This window comes from Chelonoidis abingdonii, chromosome 22 (genome assembly GCF_003597395.2).
Source record: "Chelonoidis abingdonii isolate Lonesome George chromosome 22, CheloAbing_2.0, whole genome shotgun sequence".
Taxonomy (NCBI): Eukaryota; Metazoa; Chordata; order Testudines; family Testudinidae; genus Chelonoidis; species Chelonoidis abingdonii.
In genome coordinates, this window is record NC_133790.1 from 32470285 (window position 1) to 32491924 (window position 21640).

General features: G+C 45.5%; 1 protein-coding gene across 1 annotated transcript in view; it reads left to right on the top strand.

Moving 5' to 3' along the window:
- The window catches only part of HORMAD2 (HORMA domain containing 2), a 58697-nt gene that overhangs the window by 8566 nt on the left and 28491 nt on the right, over positions 1-21640 (top strand). Inside the window, exons 4-9 of the mRNA XM_075059907.1 lie at positions 1149-1212; positions 5874-5910; positions 7930-7950; positions 10984-11051; positions 16159-16310; positions 17304-17551. Coding sequence (XP_074916008.1) covers positions 1149-1212; positions 5874-5910; positions 7930-7950; positions 10984-11051; positions 16159-16310; positions 17304-17551 — 590 coding nt within the window. The remainder of the gene's footprint in view (positions 1-1148; positions 1213-5873; positions 5911-7929; positions 7951-10983; positions 11052-16158; positions 16311-17303; positions 17552-21640) is intronic.

The following is a 21640-nucleotide window of genomic DNA, read 5'->3' on the forward strand; positions in this document are numbered from 1 at the left end:
AATCCCTTCTCTTCATGTGTCATTATATAATGCCTGCATCTGTAATTTTCACTCCATGCATCAGAAGAAGTGGGTTTTTTACCCACAAAAGCTTATGCCCAAATAAATCTGTTAGTCTTTAAGGTGTCATCAGACTCCTTGTTGTTTTTGTGGATACAGACTAACATGGCTACCCCCTGATATTTCACATAATCAGGTGGCTTCAGAGATGAGGCTTTAAGAAAAACACAAGGTATTGTGAGACTTGTGGCAAGGTCACGCCAACTGATAAAACTTTGATTCATCTGCATCTTTATATTACGTTAAGATCTGAAGGTGAGGAGAGATAGTGACTCCATATATTCCAGCTTTATATATTTATCATCCTTGACTTATGCTTGAGATGGGGTACCGTTCATTTCTGTGTTCCCAAAGAGCTAGTATCTTGAAATCTGGTCATTTGTTTATTATGGCCTGCTGAGGAGGGAAGAGGAAATCCCAAATTTGACTTTTGATTTTTCCATCCGAAAGGTCATCAGTCTTTCTGATCAGATTTCAGATCTTCAAGTGTCTTTCTGAGCAAGAATCTCGACATTTGACTCACTCATTCCTGTGGGAACTGCAGGATTGGGCCCCAAGGCATTAATTCACCTCTGTGGTTGACCTATCAGCATTGGCTTCAAGTTTAGAAGTTTTCTGCTTGTGGATTGTAACTTCTAAACTTGGAGGACGAAAGGGCCACAGGAGCCCGGTGGAGAAACGTCGCATCATTAGCTCATTTTGAGCACAGTTGTTTAGCTTATTTGTGTGTTAGTGAACACTGGAGTGCAGAACTAAAAGGTGCCAGAATGAAATGAGAATGGGGGTTGAGGGGGACGGAAGAAGAAAGGAAGTTGTTGGCGTTTTTAAATGAAGCCACACTCAATACATCTGTAACTCCAGGACTTTTTCGTGGAAGAGTTCAATGTATCTCAGCAAAGGTCTTTGGCATTTCAGACTACAGCAGTGAGCCTGTATCAGCCCACCTGGGATGCTGTTAAAACCAATCTTCCAGCTTAGGAAGTGTTTCCCAATAAAATACTTCATACGCTGCTGACTGACTAGATTTCAGTGTTTGCCCAGTGGCTGCAGATAAGCTTTGTAACTATATGCTAACTCTTGTTTTGCAGACCTCTGTCTAAAAATCCTTCGGGAAGATAAAAACTGCTTGGGGTCACTGCAGATAGTCAAGTGGTAAGTGAATAACAGTGAAACTTAGGACTTACCTACATAAACAATTAGACTACAACAAGCTGGGGTCTGAATCTGTCCTGCACTAGTCTACTGCACTTCAACTGTCCATGTGCATCCTGCTGGTACGCATTGACGGTTTGCTGGAGCGCTTTGATCTAGACTTCTTTGAAATGGGACTGGCTCAAGATGCATTAAAGAGCTGGTAACCCACGGCAGCAAGGTGCACTCAGACAGTTAGACTGCAGCAAGCTAGTGTGGAGTTGATTTACATCTCAGATTTCCGCTGTCTTAATTGTTCGTGTAGACAAATCCTATGATAAGATTATGCTGAACAGCAATATGGCATTGTACCACGCACCTTTACTTCCTAAATTTGAAATCCTTCAGGGCCAGTGCTATTGGATTTGCCAAAGCAATTCCCACTGATTTATTATAAAAGCTGTGTGTGCTTGGCACTTTATATAACAAAGACATGGTCCCTCTCCAACGAGCTTCCAATGTAAATGTGATCTCATTGACCCCAATGAGGGCAGGATCAGCCCCTCAAGTGAACAAACAAAGCAGGTAAGCGAGTAATGAGGCTCACTCTAAACAAAATTGTGAGTACTTATTTCCATAGGTTACATGTTTGCTATTTCTAGTTTTTAAAGTAATGTTTATGCTTGATTGATTTTTAACTAGTATGTGCAGTGTTTACTCTTCACTGGAAGTTGTCTGTTTCTGGGGGCATAACTAGGCCCTTAGCTTTCTGGAGTTATAGTTAATAAATGCATTTCAGAAACATGAGAGAGAGAGGTGGGTGAGGTAATATCTTGTACTGGAGCAATTTCTGTTGTGAAAGAGATGAGCTTTCAAGCTTATACAGAGCTGTTCTTCAGGTTTCAGAAACATGGCATCACTCCTTACTATCAGCTGAGGGAGTTGTTATAGGGAGTGTAGCACTTCTTTGTTTAAATACTGTAAGGGCCCAATCCTGCAAATACTCATGGCTCAGTTATCTGCTGTGTCCTTTAAGCACTAGGCAAAGATGAGGAGGCTGCAGAGGAGCCATATACAGTTCTCCAGTCCTGGGGCCAGTTCTGCACTGTCTCAGGATAGTTTAGAGCAGCCTAAAATCATGATCATAAAAAGTCAGTGTACCCTATGAATCAACAGTGTGCCCTTGTTGCCAAGAAGGCTAACGGTATTTTGGGCTGTATAAGTAGGGGCATGGCCAGCAGATCGAGGGATGTGATCATTCCCCTCTATTCGGCATTAGTAAGGCCTCATCTGGAGTATGGTGTCCAGTTTGGGGCCCCACACTACAAGAAGAATGTGGAAAAATTGGAGAGTCCAGCGGAGAGCAACAAAAATGATTTAGGGGGCTGGAGCCAGGGTCGTCCTTACCCATACACAAAGTACACACCTGTATAGGACTCCAAATTTCCTGGTGCCCTGCACAGCAGCGTGCTGCTCCAACCCCAGCTCCAGCTCTTGCCCAGGGCCCCTGCCCTGCTCCGCCCCTTCCCTGCCCCTTCCCTGCCCACCCCTGCTCCGCCCTAGCCCTGCCCCCACTCCCCTGAGCTCTGCAGCATGGCCGAGCCTGCACTCACTCACGGTGGAAAATGCAGACCCAGCCCCAGCCATGCCACTGATGAGTGCTGGGGGTTGATTTCTCCCCTGCCCCCGTAGCCAGCCCCAACCCCCCACCCCCACCCCACAGAGGCCTGGGGACAGCCCCTGCGGAGTCCTGGGGCCTGTGTCGGCCTGGGGACAGCCCCTGTCCTGTCCACGAGCCCCCCCCATGGGGGAGCTGCGTAGGGCCCCAGAATAGCTAGGGGACGCCTGTCTGGAGTACACGATTTATGAGGAGAGGCTGAGGGAACTGGATTGTTTAGTCTGCAGAAGAGAAGAACGAGGGGATTGATAACTGCTTTCAATACCTGAAAGGGGGTTCAAAGAGGATGGATCTAGACTGTTCTCAGTGATACCAGATGACAGAACAAGGAGTAATGGTCTCAAGTTGTCAGTAGGGAGGTTTAGGTTGGATATTAGGAAATACTATTTCACTAGGAAGGTGGTGAAGCACTGGAACGGGTTACCTAGGGAGGTGGTGGAATCTGCTTCCTTAGAGGTTTTTAAGGTCAGGTTGATAAACCCCTGACTGGGATGATTCAGTTGGGAATTGATCTGCTTTGAGCAGGGGGGTTGGACTGGATGACCCCTTCAACGCTGATTTTCTCAGGGTACGCTGTGACATGATTATTCCAATTTTACATAAACCGGTTTTGTAAAACAGTTTGTATAAAGTCGAGTCACGTGGACACACAAGCACAATAATTCAGCGGTGTGCATCCATGTACTGAGGCTAGCATCGATTTCTGGAGCGTTGCATTGTGGTAGCTATCCTATAGTTCCGCAGTCTCCCCCGCCCATTGGAATTTGGTGGATCCCAAGCATGATTGGTGCACAAAAACAGTGTCACGGGTGAGTCTGGGTAAACGTCACTCTTTCCTTCCTGTGAAAGCAACGGCAACACATCATTTCGCGCCTTTTTCCTGGATTGCCCTGGCAGACGCCAGACAGGCAACCATGAAGCCGTTTTGCTTTTGTCACTGTCACCGTATGTGTACTGGATGCCGCTGACAGAGGCAGTACTGCAGTGCTACACAGCAGCATTCATTTGCCTTTGCAAGGTACAGAGACAGTTCCAGTCGTTCCGTACCGTCTGCCATGCCATTGTATTTTGGCGATGAGATGACGGTTATCTGTTGTCTGTACCGTCTACTGCTGTCATGGGTGCTCCTGGCTGACCTTCGTGAGGTTGGCAGGGGCGCAAAGACAAAATGGGGAATGACCCCTGGGTCATTCCCTCCTTTATGTTGTATCTAAAAATAGTCAGTCTGCCTAGAATATGGCAAGTGTACTAGAGAACCAGAGTACCAGAGAGCACAGATGCTCGTGTCAGATCCGCAGAAATGATGAGCTGCATGCCATTCTAGGGGGTGCCCTGCAACAACCCGACCGTTGCTTCCTTGTCCCAACCCTCCTGGGCTACCGTTGCGAGGTCTCCTCATTTTGTGGATGAAGTAATAAAGAATGGAGAAATAAGAAACACTGATTTTTAGTGAGATAAAATGAGGGGGAGGCAGCCTCAGCTGCTATGATAGTCCAGGAGGACATTAAACAGTGGTGGGGAGAGAGCCGCAATCCCGTTGCTATGATAGTCCAGGCAGTACAGAATCTTTTCTTAGCATGAAAGGGGAGCTGATAGGCTAGGCCCAGTTGCTATGATGAGGATGGTTACCAGCCGTTCTGTACCATCTGCCGGAATAACCGGGAGTCATTCCTATTTTTACCCAGGCGCCCGGCCGACCTCACCTGAGACAGCCAGGAGCACTCATGGGATGATGACAAGGATGGCTACCAGTCCTGCACTGTACTGTCTGCCACCGGGGAAGGAGGAGAGGATGCTGCTTACAGTGCTGGCGGCACCGCGTCTTACACAGCTGCAGTAGACGTACAGTGACATTGAAAAAAGTCAAAAATGATTTTTCCCTTTTTTCATGGGGCGGGGAGGGGTGTAAATTAACGAGATATACCCTGAACCACCTGGACATGTGTTTGACTCTACAGGCATTGGGAGCTCAGCCAAGAATGCAAATACTTTTCGGAGACTGCAGGGCTGTGGGTAGCTGGAGTCTCAGTCCTCCCTCTCCATGAGATCCATTTGATTCTTTGGTTTCTGTTAACTGTTGTCAGCGCATACTGTGTGTGGACTCTGTATCATAGCTGGAGATTTTTTCAAATGCTTTGGCATTTCGGTTCTGTAACGAAGCTCTGATAGAACAGATTGTGCTCCCCATACAGGAGTCAGATCAGTATCTCCCGTACAGTCTGCTGGAGCTCTTTTGGATTGAACTGCATCGCACCTGTGCTTATCAGAGCCATGCTGGGCAAACAGGAATGTAATTCAAAAGTTTGCGGGATTTTCCTGTCTACCTGGCTGATTCCTGTCTACCTGCATCTACCTGGCCGAGTTCTGTCTGCTGCATCAGAGTTCAGTTGCTTTCCAGAGCAGTCACAGTGGTGCACTGCGGGATACCGCCCGGAGGCCAATATCATCGATTTGCGACCACACTAACCCTAATCTGATATGGTAATACTGATTTCAGCATTACTCCTCTTGTCGGGGAGGAGTACAGAAACCAGTTTTAAGAGCCCTTTATATCGATATAAAGGGCCTTGTTGTGTGGACAGGTGCAGGGTTAAATCGGTTTAACGCTACTAAAATTGGTTTAAACATGTAGTGTAGACCAGGCCTGATTCTATGATTGCAGCAGCGCTCCAGCCATGCCTCCTTCCTCTCAGCTATGCCAGAGGAACACCCAGCTGACTGGATCCATCAGCACAAAGGGGCCAGAATGGGGCCAAAGATCGGGCCATTACTACCCAATCGTGTTTACTGTTTTGAGTAGTCCCAGGATGCCTGGTAATAAGATGCCTTAGTGTATAAACTGTGCGCACATATGGAGGGGAGAAGAGATCTTTAAAAGCTAAAAATGTTGTGAGCTCTGTGCTGCTTAATGCTTGTAAATGTGCACTCTAAACTCCATCTAGTAAGTGAGGATTTCCAGCTCCTAGACTGGTATGACTAGTTACTAACATTTCTTTCCTGGCAGGATTCAGGGCTGCTTTGATGCTTTGGAAAAGAACTATGTAAGTTTTTGTTTCCTGTTTTGGTAATATAATCCTTCACAAACAATGGGCAAAACTCCGCTCCAATTTTCCATGTGTATTCCAGCAGGGAGCATCTCTGCTATATATTCGCCAGTGATCCCACTGGAAACTGCACATACAGAACAAATACACAATAGAGATCTGTGCCACAGGGAAGGAAGGAAAGCTGTTCTGTGTGTTTGTGATATTGACATTTACTCCTTGAGGTAGCATAGCATAGTAACTATTATTAGTGTCTAGACCTGCTTGTTGTGAATAGGTTCCACATTAATTTGCAGTCTGCAGGGTTCGCCCCCGCATTCTCTGTTCTACATTTACATTCTTTAATGGATGGATGCAGATTCTGTCAATCAAAGCAAATCTTTCTCCCTGCCTTCATTCTTTTGCCACATTCTTCTCTGCTCCCTCTTTCCTTCACCCCTTCTTTTCCCATCTCTTTGCCTTTCTTTCCTCTCTTTTCCATTTTCTCCATTTTACTGTCATCTCTGTTTTCCATACAGAGGCCAGGTCTACACTACAGACTTATATCAGGCTACGTCTAGACTACCTGCCATATCGGCGGGTTAAAATCGATTGCTCGGGGATCGATATATCGCGTCTCATCTAGACGCGATATATCAATCCCTGAACGCGCTTATATCGATTCCAGAACTCCACCAACCCCAACGGAGTTCAGGAATCAACAGGGGGAGCCGCGGACATCGATCCCGCGCAGTGAGGACGGGTGAGTAATCCGATCACCCGTTATCGGATTACTCAGCTACGTTATTCACGTAGCTGAAGTTGCGTATTTAAGATCGATTTCCCCCTGTAGTGTAGACCAGCCCTCAGTAAAACTACATCGTTCAGGGGTGTGAAAAATCCACACTCCTGAGCCACATAGTTATACTAACCAACCACCCCCCACTCCGTGTAGACAGCACTATGTTGATGGAAAAGCTTCTCCTGTTGATATAGCTACTGTCTCTCAGGGAGCTGGATTAGCTCTGCCAACGGAAGACCTAAGAGCATCTTCACTTAAATGCTACAGTGGCGTGCAGCTGTGCCGATGCAATGTTTTAAGCGTAGACCTGCCCTGAATTTAGATTTTCTTTTCTTCTTGTATTCTGCCAAATACAAGGCTTGAGTACCTGGTTTCAGAATAAATGCACATTTTTAAGTAATCCCAGCCCTCACTTACTCAATCTGAGGAAAAATCTGACTTGTAAATACGAAGGGCTGATTGCTATCTGTGTATCAGCATTGTTCATCAGACTAACTCTCATCTATAGCAGAATGACTCTTGCCTAAATCAGATATCTGCACTGCTGATCAGACTGACGCTTGTCTATGTCAATTCTACTGTTGTTATAGATGAAATGATGTGAAATGTTCTGAACTCAAATACTCGCTTACTGACAATTCAAACAGTCAGCTTTAAATAAGTAATGGTCTCCACCATTTACAAGAGATTCAAACCTTCATACTTCAGAACATAAATCAGCTTCTAACTGAAAGGGATTAGGAAAAAACTCCTGTGAGCAGTTATTCCATTATCCACTCCCAGATTTTTTGCACATTCCTTTGAAGTTAGTCAGTGTCAGGGAGAGGGTACTGGGCCAGGTGGATCACTGGTTTGATCTATTGAGGCAGTTCCTTTGTTTCAGTAAGCAAGTGAACTAATGCTTTCTCTAGGCAAAGCTTTCAAGTGGTTTACAAGGCTACTCTCAAGTACAGTTCTTTGCTATAGTGCAGTCCATAGGTGAACAAGGTGTAGTTGTCTGTGATGAGGTCCATATCAGAGATCAAAGACTGAAAACCTGGTAGCTAATTGCAGGCTGCTGACCCCTGATGTAGTTAATAAAACTGGCCACAGGGTGTCACCGATGTTGCACCCAAGTGCATCTGAATTAGCAAGGGTTTGTCTGAAAAGCCTTGATTCGCAAACCATTGAATGTATTTATTCCTTAATTAGACTAGACACTTAGATTTTGACTAGGCTCTTATTTTCTCTTTCAGTTACATATGGCTGTCCTGGCAGTAAGTCATCCATTAAATGAAAGCAAGGTGTTTTTCTTCCCCCACGGTGGTTGGATGAGACATTAAACCAAGGCTCCTTCTGCCCATCTCTGTCTGTACTTAAAGAGCTCATGGCAATGGGGTTAGCCTCAGTTTAGAGCAATAACCTCTCTCATCACAAGATAAATGCTAATTTCTTAGGTTGCATGGGAACGTTTGCTGGATGCAGCTTTTGCCTCCATCAGTGGTGCACAATATTCATCCTTAAATTACTAAGGCCATGTCCACACTAGGAACAGTTTACTGGTATAGGAATACCAGTATATAATAATGGCAAAGTGCTCCTAGTGTAGATCTAACTCGAGTAAAGCCACCCCCCACAAGCAGAGCAAGCAATACCAGTAAAAGCACAGCTTTGCTGGTATAGCTGCCTCTACTGCAGAGGCTTCTTTACATGCCTGGCTGCTATAGCTGTGCCAGCACAAGTCTCTAGTATAGTCAGAGCCCAGGTATAGGATACTGATTACAAGCACTACCATGTGCTTCACATTGCTGCTTTCTTCTTCCTATACCCCAAACAGAAATGGGCAGCTGCCTCCTTCCCTTCCCCTCTCTACGAGCACCCTCTTCAGTTGCCTTCTCGTTACCACTGATGGGACAAACCCTTTAGCCCAAGTTGTCGTTGGGACCCTTGGTGTTGCAGAGATTGTGCACAGCCAGCCTCCAATGCATACCTTTATAAAGCACTTGTAGGTATTATAGACACCATAGCAAAGATCTGGGTAACTAATCCTCATGCATGAGGGCATTATTGATCGCTGGTGAGGGTCTGGATGAGATCTCCTCTGAGCCCTTCAAAATTTCATATAATGGATATTTTTTCCACCTTACTCTGCAGCAACAGGTATTGGCTGCTGCCAGAGGAAGTGCTATTGTATAGATGGTCCTATGGTTTGATCTTTTATGGAGAGCTTGCTTCCGGAGCAGTGAAGCTGTGTCATTGCAAGCATTGGCATGGGCTATACAAGCCAGCCTCAAATCAGCAGCTTCACTGTTCCCATACCCAAACTAGCGAGATTAAAGCTAGGTAGTTCAAGCTGCAGTCACAACTAGGGTGACCACCTTTGTTGGATGGAAATAAGGGAAAGCCACATGAAAAATAAGGAACAGTGCTTTATTTTAAGGGACATTTTAGGGAAACACGATTTACCATAGCATATCAAGTGTACCTTTCTGCTGCCCTCCAGTATACTGTCCAATTATCATAAGCATCAATTTAATGTTTAAAATGGTCGAGAGACATCCCTTAAGCAAAGAGACGGATGGTCACCGTAATCACAACTCATGATTGCAGTCTAGACATACCCGGTGTTCTTAGGGCATGATAGAGATTCAGTTGTTTGATTACTTCTCACTGCTACATTTTATCAGAGAGAAAGATGCATTCACTATACTTTCTTAAAACAGATTTACACCAATCCCAAGGAGCCAGAGGTAAGAAGGAGTCAAGCTCTACTTAGGGGGGAAATAAATTGTAGGGGTGAGTTGTATTCAGAATCGGCTCATAGGGTTAAATGCTGCCTTGATTTGACAGGTATGCATGGTCGAGCGAGGAGACATAAGCTACCTCTTTCTCTTATTCCTTCACCTCAGCAGACCAACACAGATGTCAGGCAAAGTGGTGATCAAGTGCCCCTGTTGAACACTAGGCTGTTGGCCTGTCTATTGCACCTGGTGATGCTTGTTGGGTAGCTCAGGGGCATAGGTAGGACCTTGCTCCCTTCTACTGAAGACCAGAAGCAGGAGCTGGGGATAATGCACACCATTCCTTTATGCACCAGCTGTCAGCAGCACTGTTAAAGGGTGACTTTCAGTCTGATCAGAGAGGTCCACTGCAAGGCCTACTCACCACTTCAGCCCTGGGATGTAGGGGGTGCATAAAGCACTTGGTAGTCCCTTTGCACAGTGGCAAATATCACGTTGCTCGGTATTGCCCCATGAGACATTATGTCTTCATCTGTCATGTAAAGACAGAACGTCTGCTCATCCACTACTGCTCCACTGCCCCCCAGTGTGGTTCATGGAAGAAGAGCAAGAATTTACTCCATATACTTGACTACCAAGGCTGGGATTATTATTCCCCTCCAAAACCTTACTGAAATGCTCTTTAAATGTGTTATCATCAGAGCTGTTTATGGTTTCTTATTTTCCTCAGAAAATTTTGAGTTTTCAGCAAAATATCGAAAACTGAAATATTTTCATTCTGATATGCTTTCGCTGTCCCATAGGAGTTGTAGTTCCGACACCTCACGCTCCCATTCATCTCTGTAAGTTCCCTGGTAGGACTGCATCTCCCATGATGCACCACAGGTCCCCTCTTGGCAAGGGAAGGGTGTGTCCAGGTGCATCGCAGGTCCCTCTTGACAATGACAGTTGCATGACCAGGGTGCATCATGCAGATATAGTCTGGCTGGGGAGCCTTGTCCTAGAAGAAAATGGGAGCGAGAGGCACCTGAACTACAACTTCCATGAGAGCCTGCGGTAGCATTTCAGAATTGACATTTTTCTGTTTTCAGGCTAATTTTTTGACAAAAAAAAATCTGCAGAAAGCAGACGCTTTTTGCAAAAAAAATATTATTTAGTCAAAAACCCAATTTTCCATCGAAAAACCATTTGGATGCAAAATTTTCAACCAGTCCTAACCATAACATTACTAGTGTAAGCTCTAGTTAACATGCTATTTGCATTATGGCCTCCTGTTTTAAGTGGCTCCTGATTTTTCTCCCCCAGCTTCCTTTTGAGTTGGAGTTTCTCACGTTTCTTGTCAGCCCAGAAGTGAATTTGCATTTGCTTCTTTTAAGAAAGTTTGACAAAAATCTGCAGATGATTTTTGAGATCAAAATGGGGCCTAATCAGTAATTTGATCCTGCTAGACAGGCATAGGAGTGAGGAAGCAAGGACAGCAGAGAGTTTCCTGCACAATCTGTTGAGCTTTTTTGGGGAACATGTTACTGAAAGACTTGTTTTTTTTCTGCTCCCTTTGTGAATGTCTAGAGGGTGACTGAGCTGTATCAGTTCAAATTCAAGTATACAAAGGACGGGCCCCAGATGGACATTGTCAGGTAATGGCTTTGTTTTATTTCTGAAAAATACACAGTGAGAAATTTGCTTTATCAAAACGTTTTTAAAGCAAAAACTGTCCCTTGCGATTGTATCATGCACCCCTCCAATACCATGAGGTGCTGAATGGCTTCATCTGCCATTGAACTCAGTGGAAATTAAGGGCACTCAGCATCCTGCTGGATCAGAACTCCTGCGTTGATGAGCTTACAGATTACAGTACGTGTGCTGTAACACCTTGATATAGCAGAGCTGAATTAAGGACAAGATTGATGTATCCCACGCCCACTCTGTGCAGCGCTCTGCGCCCCCGCACCCCCTCTGGTGGTGGCTGGGCTATACATAGAATTTGATGAGCCTGCTACAGCCTGGGCTAACATAGCGGGATGTTGTACTTCAGGCAGTAGTCTCATGCTTTGAAATTCAGAAGTCCCATGTTCACTCTCTGGCTGCCAATGACCACCCTTGGGTGCAGCATAATATCAACACCATAAGGATTGTTCTTCAAATGTTTGTTCGATTCCCACTGTAGGTGTTATGTGCCCTGTGTGTGTGAGCCTGGAATCTTTTAGCTGGCCATGCTTGTTGGGGCTGTACATGGTTCTCATATGACCCCTACGGCAGAGTGAAAAAGGAGGGGCAGCCCCAACAGGTACTCGGTTCTTTCTTACTGCCCATGGTAGCAAGTCACTGCCCATAGTGTCCTCCTGCTTCCTCTTAGCCTTTTAGTACTCCAGAGTTATAGTTAGTTAGCTTGGAGTTAGTGTATTGTCTTGATAAGTTTTAATTAAGCTTGCTGCTAAAGCAAGCAAACACAAATTAAAGCAATTTTGCTTTCTATGAGTCTTGCCTTAGTACGAAGGAATAGGTCTGAGCTTTAAAATCTGCCCTGCCTGCAAGACTGTTGTGCCTGCCAATGATGCATCTAGAGAGTGTTTAGGGGAGTCTCATATCCAGGACCGGCGCTAGGGTTTCTGGTGCCCTAGGCGCCGGGACATTTCGCCCCCCTGCGCGTGGGTCTCGCAGCTCCCTGACCCCGGGGGGCGTGCCCTGGGGTGCCGGGTCACGGCGGCAACAGCTCCCTGACGGGGGGGGAGGGCGCCCTGGGCTGCGGCGGCAGCTCCCTGACCCCGGGGGCGGGCCCTGGGCTGCCAGGCTGCGGCGGCGGCGCACTGACCCAGGGGACACCTTGGGCTGCCGGCGGCAGGCAGCTGCTGCCGCCAGCAGCTCAGCCCCTCCAGCAGCAGTGGCTGCAACCATTTAAAAAATTTTTGGGGGGTGCCACTTTTTGGCGCCCCCAAATCTTGGCGCCCTAGGCAACCACCTAGTTGGCCTAAATGGTTGCACCAGCCCTGCTCATATCCCTAGCTAGTGTGCCATTTATAACTCTTTTTCTAAGCACATACAGAGGGGTCATGATGCCTGTTTAAAATTATTTTTAACGGAAAGATCTATGTGGAGTGTGTCTGACTGTGAGGTACCCCCTTGGGAACAGTACAGTCTCTTCTGGCTTTGAAACCAGTTTCAATGAGTGCTTCAGCTATAAGAGACATCTCTCTGGGAGATAGATCTTTTGTCCTCAGAAGACTTCATGCTGCTGTCTAGCTCTCTGAGTCTTGTCAGTTGTCCTCAGGTCAATCAGTAGTTTCAGAGACAGGAAAGAACAAAGATCTCCAGACAGGGCTCAGCACTGGTTGTCATCCCTGGTACTAACAAAGAAGAGGACTTGTCTAAAATGGCTCCTTTGAAACCACATTGGTATTGTGAATCTTCAAAGACTGGGAGAATCATGTTCCTTAGCTACGATACTATATCCTATACCTTCGGTGACTGACATTATCCCAGTAATGTGGGCATCAGGACCATATATCTTGGAGTCATGAGTGCTGCCTTCTTCATCCACTAAGGTTGCTTTGACATCACCTACTATCACTTTGGAAGAGGAGTCCCCATTGCTAGATTTCTCTCCTTTATCTCCAGTTCCCAGGACTCTTTTGGTACCACAGCCAAATGTTCAGATGAAATTTTTTCCATGTCCAACCTCTGTGGTGTTGGTGATTACCTCTCATGCTGTCAGATGTGAGGCTCTTCCTTTTCTACACCTCAGGAATCAGCTCCTCTGTGAAAGGAATTTTATACATTTGCATCCTCATCTTTGCATGGCATCAGGAGCCCTTCTAGGAGATCTCCACCTCCCCTAGCAACATGTGAACAGCCTTGGAAGGAGTGCTTCAGAAAGGCCTCGTTCCCTGGTTTCCACATTTGTGGTACTATATGCCCTTCCCATGTGGTTTGCAAACTTGGCCCTCTTAGTCTCTGTGGAGACCTCAGCCTCTTCCATTGACTGCTTATTCATCTGTGTCAAGATCCAGCCTGTGGGAGGATGCTCCCTACCTGCCCCTGGCCCTCCAGACCTTGTCATCAAGTGCCTGTCCCTGCTAGCCCCTCCAGCTGTCCCCTCTGCATTTCTGAACCATGCCTAGGACACAGCTGTACAGGCTCGTGCTCTGTACTTTTAATTTCCTGACCCCAAGAGGCAGGGCCTCCTACCATCTGTGGGGGGTGAGGAGCCCTAGTGGGTCTGTCTGTATTCCACCTTGGTTCCATGGCCCGCTGGGAATATTAGTTAGTGGCTCCTTCATGGAACAGTGTGCACAGGTGTGTATTTGGTGTGGTACAGCCCCCTTCCTGACCACTTGCCCCTTCTGTGGCATGAGGAAAATCCTGGTGCATATCTGTCTCGAATGCACCAGCCTTCAGCCCCTTTTCTGGCTCCTCCAGAACCTTTTCCTCATGTTCTGGCTGCATTTTTCCCAGCACCTTCTGATGTCTGCACACCCTATCCATGGCCCCATGAAGTCGCAAGACCTCCTGGTCAACTTCTTCCTGGCACTGGCCAAGCTGGCCATCCACCATACCAGGAGGAAGATGCTGGACATGGAAGTGCTCTGTGACTGTGGGTTTTTTTCTGCTTCTTGCTTTGCACACACATCCACGCAGAGTTCCGCTAGGCTGCGTTCACTGGCTCCCTGGACATCTTCGAGGAGCAGTGGGCTCTGTCTGGGGTTATCTGCTCAGCTTCCCCCTCTGGCTTCCTGCTTTGGACCCTGTAACCATCACTCCCATTCCTGTTTAATCATTTGTTATCCCCTGCCTTTTCTTGAACCCTGGGTTTATTGACTCCTCCCTTTAGGTTAAGGAAGAGGTCTTCAGAAGCCCACCCGCTCCCAGGATTTCAATAGATTCATCAAGATCCAGAGTAAAATTGCCCTTTTCCCTTAGTGATTGTTTTAGGGAGTCTCATTTATCTCATCAGAAGCTCCTGCAAATTGGTGAGGAAGTCCTCATGGAGGAATATGAGGGCTAGTCTATTCCTTGGTCATCTGACAAGACCATGACTCTGTCTGATATGTCCACAATATACAATGTTAGGGCCTTTGAGGACCTGCTTAAAAGAATGGTGGGTACTTTAGAGATTCTCCTGGAGAATGTCCAGGAGAGGTCTCATAGCTTCTTGGCATCCTGCACCCACAGTCTCAGGGTTGTTGGACCATGCCTATTAATGAAAGACATTCTTGAGTTTGCCATATAAGAGGGCAGATCATTTGTACTTTTTTGAGGGGTTTGACTACTTTGTTACACACCGAGGCCCTGGGTCTTTGGTTGTAATGATAACTTAGGAAAGCTCTAAGCTGCCTGGGCCCCCTAAATTTAAACCCAGGAACAAGGAGCCCAAGCAGATGGATCTTCTGGGGAGAAAAGTTTACTCATCTGCTAGTTTGCAGACTCGCATAGCTGATAATCAAGCCTTACTGGCTAACAACAATTTTCTTCAGGGGAAAGGTTTTACATCTGTCTGAAAAACCTCCTTAGGAGACCATAGATGAACTGAAGGCAGTGGCTACAGAAGGCCAGTTGGTGGCCAAGACAGCTCTGCAGGCCCCACTGGATGTCTGATACTGCAGTATGGTGAATGACTGCTGCAGTCACTAGGACAGGGGTCGGCAGCCGTTGGCATGTGGCCCATCAGAGTAATCTGTTGGTGGACCGCGAGACATTTTGTTTATGTTGACCGTCTGCAGGCACAGCTCCCTGCAGCTTGCGGTAACCGCGGTTCGCCATTCCCACAGCTCCCATTATCACTTCTCTGTTAAAACTTTGTGTTTGGTAGTCATCAGCTTGGCTGGCAGGGTAACCAAAATTCAAGATTTGGTGGCTGATTCTCTGTATACTTTGTTTCATAAGGACAGATTTACTCTAAGGCATCATCCAATATTTTTTACCAAAAGTAGTTTTGGTCTTCCATATAAGTCAATTTATTGCCTTACCAATATTTTTTTGTAAGCTTCAAGATTCTCCTCCAGACATTAAACTCTACTCACTAGACATACTTAGGGCTACATCTTTTTATCTTTCCAGAAAAAAGCCTTTTCTTAAATCATCTCAACTTTTGGTATCTTTTGGTAGCAAACCTGTGTGCTTTCAAAGACTTTCTAAACAGGTTACAGGCTATATTAAAATGTCCTGTTCTGTGAATAAACTACACGTAGGAGCCCAAGTCTCAATGAGAGTCAGTAGAGTTAGGGTCCTGTGTCTCTTAGGCACTCTTGAAAATTTTATCTCTGGACTAGCATGTCATGTTAGGACTGAAGTTAGGGCATTCAACACACTTCAGTTAGAACAGGACGGACTTGAACATAACCTCTTTGAGTTTGCTTTACATGTAATTCTTACTCAATTCCCCCCAGTCCTTAAAGGAAAATTATTTAGAAGCTAGTCAAGTAGGTGAAAGGCACTTGTATTGTGCCTGCTTGTGCCCAATTTAGTTATGTACAAACAAGTGAATTACAACACTTGTAGAATGAAGTTTATTGCCCCAGTTACAATATCTGTTCATTTGTCAATTACGCAATTCTTAACTCTGGACTATTGTGTTCCTTCATGCCATCTCCCACTGTTGAAAGTCTGTGTCACTTCCCTGTTCATGCTAGGACTACATAAAACACTGAACCTCTGTTACTATAGTGCAAGACAAAACAGTGGGAGCTGAATATTTTTAATTGGGGTTTGGACGTTAATGATTCAGTTGCTCTTTTGTTTTGGCTCCAGCACCAAAATGAGCTTTGCAAAAGGGGTGAGCAGTGAAGAGATTAAGAAAGGCAGCATCCTGCTGATCCGTAAGCTGTACCTTTTAATGCAGAACCTTGGTCCCCTTCCCAATGACATTACCCTCACCATGAAACTCTTCTACTACAATGATGGTAAGTGAAGAACAGTCAGTCTTGTCAAGCTGATTTCCCCTCCTGTTAATTCCCATGAGCAACACATGCAACTGTAAAAGAGAACAAAGAACAGATAGGTGAAATCTGGACCCAGAAAGCTGCTGTGATGAGGCAGCATGCAAAATAGAATAGTGCCATTCCGTGCATAAAGATGTGACATGTGCTTTTTAAGGAAATAGTCACAAACTTTTAAGAAATACAGCTGGGCAATGGAAAAGGGACACATCTTTTCCCTTTACCTCAGTATGAGGAGCAAACATACTTGGCTAGGTTGTTATTTCTCCAGAAAGTGAGTGTATAAATGGCATCACAGAGTCCCAACTTTATTATCTCTCAGTGACTCCAAATCAAATGTGCTACTTTGAAGCCAGAAAGGACCCTTCCAATAATCTAGTCTGACATCTTGCATAATAGATCATAGGACAGAATTTGTATCACTTCTGTAAGAGATTAGCCAGGATTTTAATTTGCATACAAAGCAGGAGGTTTCCACTGAGGCCACCACTGCAAGTTTACACATAAACAGATTTTTTTTCTTCCTGACGCCAGCCCCACAAACTTCAATCTGAGATTAAACTGGTCTCTTTCTTTTCTTTCACTAATAATAAAGATTCTGTAGAGCAGGTGCTGCCCAACTGCACCTCTACAAGCTCATTGCTGGGCTAGTTGATGTAAAGTGGACTCCATCCGCTGGGTTAGATGATGTAAGTGAGGGGAGAATATGAAGATAGTAGGGTTACCCAAATATATCTGGGCAACAGGGGGCTGCAGAAAGACTTGGAGGCTTCTCCTGCCATTGGTCTGCAGAAGCTTTGATGTCCTGGGGAGGATGTTTCCTTTGCACTTCACACCCCAATTGAATCTATCCAGAGCCCTGCCTAATTACTTGCGCTAGGTTCTAGATTATTATTATTGCAGATTAAAGTGGTTTAGAGTTTAGTCTATCAGCTGAGGACACTCTTCCCTGTACAGTAACTCCTGATGATTACCAGCCCCCTGGCTTTAAGGAAGACAGCAGCCCAGATAACCTGTTGTTTGATGGAGACCCTGTCAACCTGAAAGTTGGATCCATATCCACTGGGTTTCATATCCTGAAAGTAAGAGTGACAACTGAGAGCAAGAGGATGAGGACTTTGGGAAGGAGCTTGATCCAGGAGAATGGCCCTACTGAGATCTCCCATCAAGGGCTAGATTGTGACGAAGAAGAGAGTAGTACTAAGGTAAGGAAATGGCTCCAAGTCACCAGCAGTTACTGTGGGGAGTGGGCTTTGTCTTTATTGTCTCCCCTGAAAAGAAAGACATTTTCTAAGAATTCCAGCTTTAACCATCTGGAGTACTGTGTCCAGTTTTGGGCCTCACACTACAAGAAGGATGTGGAAAAATTGGAAAGAGTCAAGCAGAGGGCAAAAAAATGATTAGGGGGCTGGAGCACATGACTTACGAGAAGAGGCTGAGGGAACTGGGATTGTTTAGTCTGCAGAAGAGAAGAATGAGGGGGGATTTGATAGCTGCTTTCAACTACCTGAAAGGGGGTTCCAAAGGACTGTTCTAGTGTACCAGATGACAGAACAAGGATAATGGTCTCAAGTATGGGGGAGGTTTAGGTTGGATATTAGGAAACACTTTTCCACTAGGAGGGTGGTGAAGCACTGGAATGGGTTGCCTAGGGAGGTGGTGGAATCTCCTTCCTTAGACATTTTTAATGTCAGGCTTGACAAAGGCCTGGCTGGGATGATTTAGTTGGGAATTGGTCCTGCTTTGAGCAGGGTGTTGGACTAGATGACCTCCTGAGGTCCCTTCCATCCTTGATATTCTATGATTCTAAGTCATTTCAACTCCCTGTGCCTTAGCGCTCTCATTTCTGAAATGGGGATAATTATGATCACTTCTTTTGTTAAGTGCTTTTATGTCTACAGATGAAAAGTGCAGTATAAAGGCGTGGTGATGGTGGTGTTTTTAAATAGTGTTCTCTTTGGATTTCCCAGTGTGTCCTTTACTTCTCCCATGTCTGTCTTCTAGATCAGGAGATCTTCTGGAAGAGACTCTCCACATTAGTGTCTTGTACAGCTCAGACCTAACCATGTCACAGACGTTATTCTGGTAGCATTTAGAAGCCTCAAACATAGAGCAGGGATGCCACTGTGCTAGTTGCTGTACAAACACCTAAGAAGCGACAGTCTCTGCCCCAAAGAGTCTACAGTCCAAACACAAGGGCTTGTCTATACAGGGCTATTGACCAACATAGCTATAAGAAGAGGTTTATTCTGGAATAACTCCCTGTATGGTTACTGGATTCTGAAATAAAAGTGACTTTATTCAGGAATAGTTATTCTGCTTCCAAAAGCCTAAAACAAGAGAGACTCCAATGTATACAAATAATGACATTTTCAAAGTTATGAAGTCTCATGTCAAACCAAAATGTGAATTTCTGCCTCTTATCTCTCTGAAGTTTTATTTTGTGTGTGTACCTCTCTAGATGCCTGAGCCAAAGCCCACTGAAGTCAATGAAAAGAGTCCCAATGATTGGTGGATTAGGCCCTATCAATCTGTATTACATAGTATTTAGTGGGATTTGTAGAACATCATAGATTATTAGGGTTGGAAGGGACCTCAGGAGATCATCTAGTCTAGCCCCCTGCTCAAATCAGGACCAGTCCTCAAGTGGCCCCCTCAAGGATTGAGCTCACAACCCTGGGTTTAGCAGGCTAATGCTCAAAGCACCAAGCTATCCCTTCCCCACACATCAAATGTGTCTACAAATGATGGAGTAAGTTTGAGCCAGTCTAGAGGTTCACTTGCCATGGGAGATCTCAGTTCAGAGAATATCACACGAATCTGATTACTAGGGTGTGTTCCTGGGTTTATGTTGCAGCAGCAGAGAATCCTGTGGCACCTTATAAACTAACAGACGTTTTGGAACGTGAGCTTTCGTGGGTGAATACCCACTTTGTCAGACGCAGACTACGTCTGACGAAGTGGGTATTCACCCATGAAAGCTCACGCTCCAAAACGTCTGTTAGTCTATAAGGTGCCACAGGATTCTCTGCTGCTTTTACAGATCCAGACTAACACGGCTACCCCTCTGATACTTGGGTTTATGTTGTGAACCTGGGTGAGCTACATATTAGTAGGTTAGGAAATTAAGGGGATTATGTGTAGGAAATGGAGGCCTAAAACCCTAATATCTATAAGGACTGGAAAGTGTAGGACTTGGTTCCTGCCTTGCCAAGATGAAAGGCCTCCCATATATGCCCTGTATTTGGCAGAGTCCAAACTTGAACCTTCAGACCTTCCCGCTGAAAGAGTTGGGAAGAGGAAATAGAAGAAATACATTATTTAGCTCAGCGGTTCTCAGACTGTGGATTGGGACACCACAGTGGGTCGTGACCCTCTTTGTGTCGCCAGGACTGGCTTATACGTTATTTATACTTGCTGGTGCCCAAGTCGCACTACCCAGGGCCAAAGCCGAAGCCCGAACCCCTCCGCCCAGGACCGAAGCCCAAGGGTTTCAGCTTTGTATGGCAGGGCTCAGGTTACAGGCCCCCTGTCTGGGGCTGGAGCCCTTGGGCTTTGGCTTTGGCCCCCTCCCCTCACATGGGGTGGTGGGGCTCAGGTGGGCTCAGGCTTTGGTCCTCCCTCCTGGGGTCATGTAGTATTTTTTGTTGTCACAGGCATTGCAGTGCAATGAAGTTTGAGAACCTCTGATCTAGCTGCTGTAATCTCTGTGCCTACATGTGTCTAGAGGAGCTGCCTGAAAACCTGCCAATGAGTTAAATAAAGATGGTGGAGACTGTATTCCAGTAGCTCTGTCTGACACAAACCCACACTCCTCCTACCCCAGTATGAGACCATTCCCATTATATTGTACCCAGCCTTTTAAGAGAAATGTACAAATTGTTGTGCCTCTCCATCGCTTGGCATATTCAGCGAGATGCTGTGCTCCCATAACCAATAACTAACCATGGAAAATGGGGAGTCATAGAGGTCAGATTTTTCAAACGAGCTCAGCGTGTTGGTGTCACAGTTTTCTAGGTTAACTGCACCTTTGTCCCTCACCCACCTACCCACTTTAGGTTTCAAGGGCACCCACTTTAGGTTTTAGGCTTCCCAGTCATCACTTCTCCTTGGGGAGAGACCTGCCACTCTCTCCATTCAAATGGGGGTTTGAGCTTGCTGTCCCTCTGCACCTCCCTGTGGTTTTTCCAGCAGGTCTGACTGGGGTCCAGCACCTGTGGTTTACTCATTTTTAGGGACCAAAACAGTGCTCACCAGTCACCAACCACTTTCACAAAGCAAACTGCATTTATTCTTAGGGCAAAAGCATTACAGAGAAAACATATAAAAAGCAGTAAAAGAACCTACATGCATACTAAAAGCTTATCAGAGGTCAGGGCTCTGGTATGTGTCAGTCTTTCAAACCCTACGGTGAGTTTACCCCTTTGGTTATGTGTTTGTCAGGTTTTAGATCAGGAACCAGACCCACCTGGACAATTCAGCAGTTTATTTATACAGCTCAGGCCTTTGATCTCTAGGAACAGGTAGTCAGCAGTCACCAATGGTCCTCTCCTCAGGGTGTAGCTTCAAAAGGCTGAGTTTTTGCATAAATACAGTTGTGGAATTTGCACTAACCATTCCCCAAGGATTCCCAGGAGACTTAACAGCTTATTGTCCCAAAAGTCCATGCCCATCTGGCACATTTCAGCCTCACTGTTTGAACTCTTTACACTTCCCAGGTCTCAAATCTGTCACAGTTCAGTGTAGGTTGATCTGAAAATCTGTCCATGAATGTCACGGTGGGAGGTGCCGGCAGCTGAGCAATTCTGAAAATCTGGCCCCAGCCTTTGGTGCTGACCTCTTAAAAATCTGGCCCTGACCTCTTTTGAAAATCTTCTCTTTGTTACATTTCCACGCAGAGCATGTAGTTGAGGATGGGTAAGTGGGATTGGGAAAGCACTGAAAGCATTTAAATTCAGAATAAGTGATCTTCAATCAGGGTGGGTTTGATTTAAATCAAATTAAATCAGGAATACTCAATTTAATTGTGGATCTCTACATAAAAGTGCATTCTTGTTGGTTGTTATAACCTTAATACATATTCTTCACAACTCAGAGATAGATGTAGGTTTCATTTTTAGAAGGTACACACTATAGGTGTTTAAAGCAATTTATTTTGAAAACTCTTCAGATGAGTTTTACAGCTATATCAGAAAATGAATGATTGGTGGTTTCATTTACCAAAGGTAATTGAAGCAGATATTTATGAAGTTATTGAAAGATGAACTATCTCCAGTTCAACAGGTTAATCATTA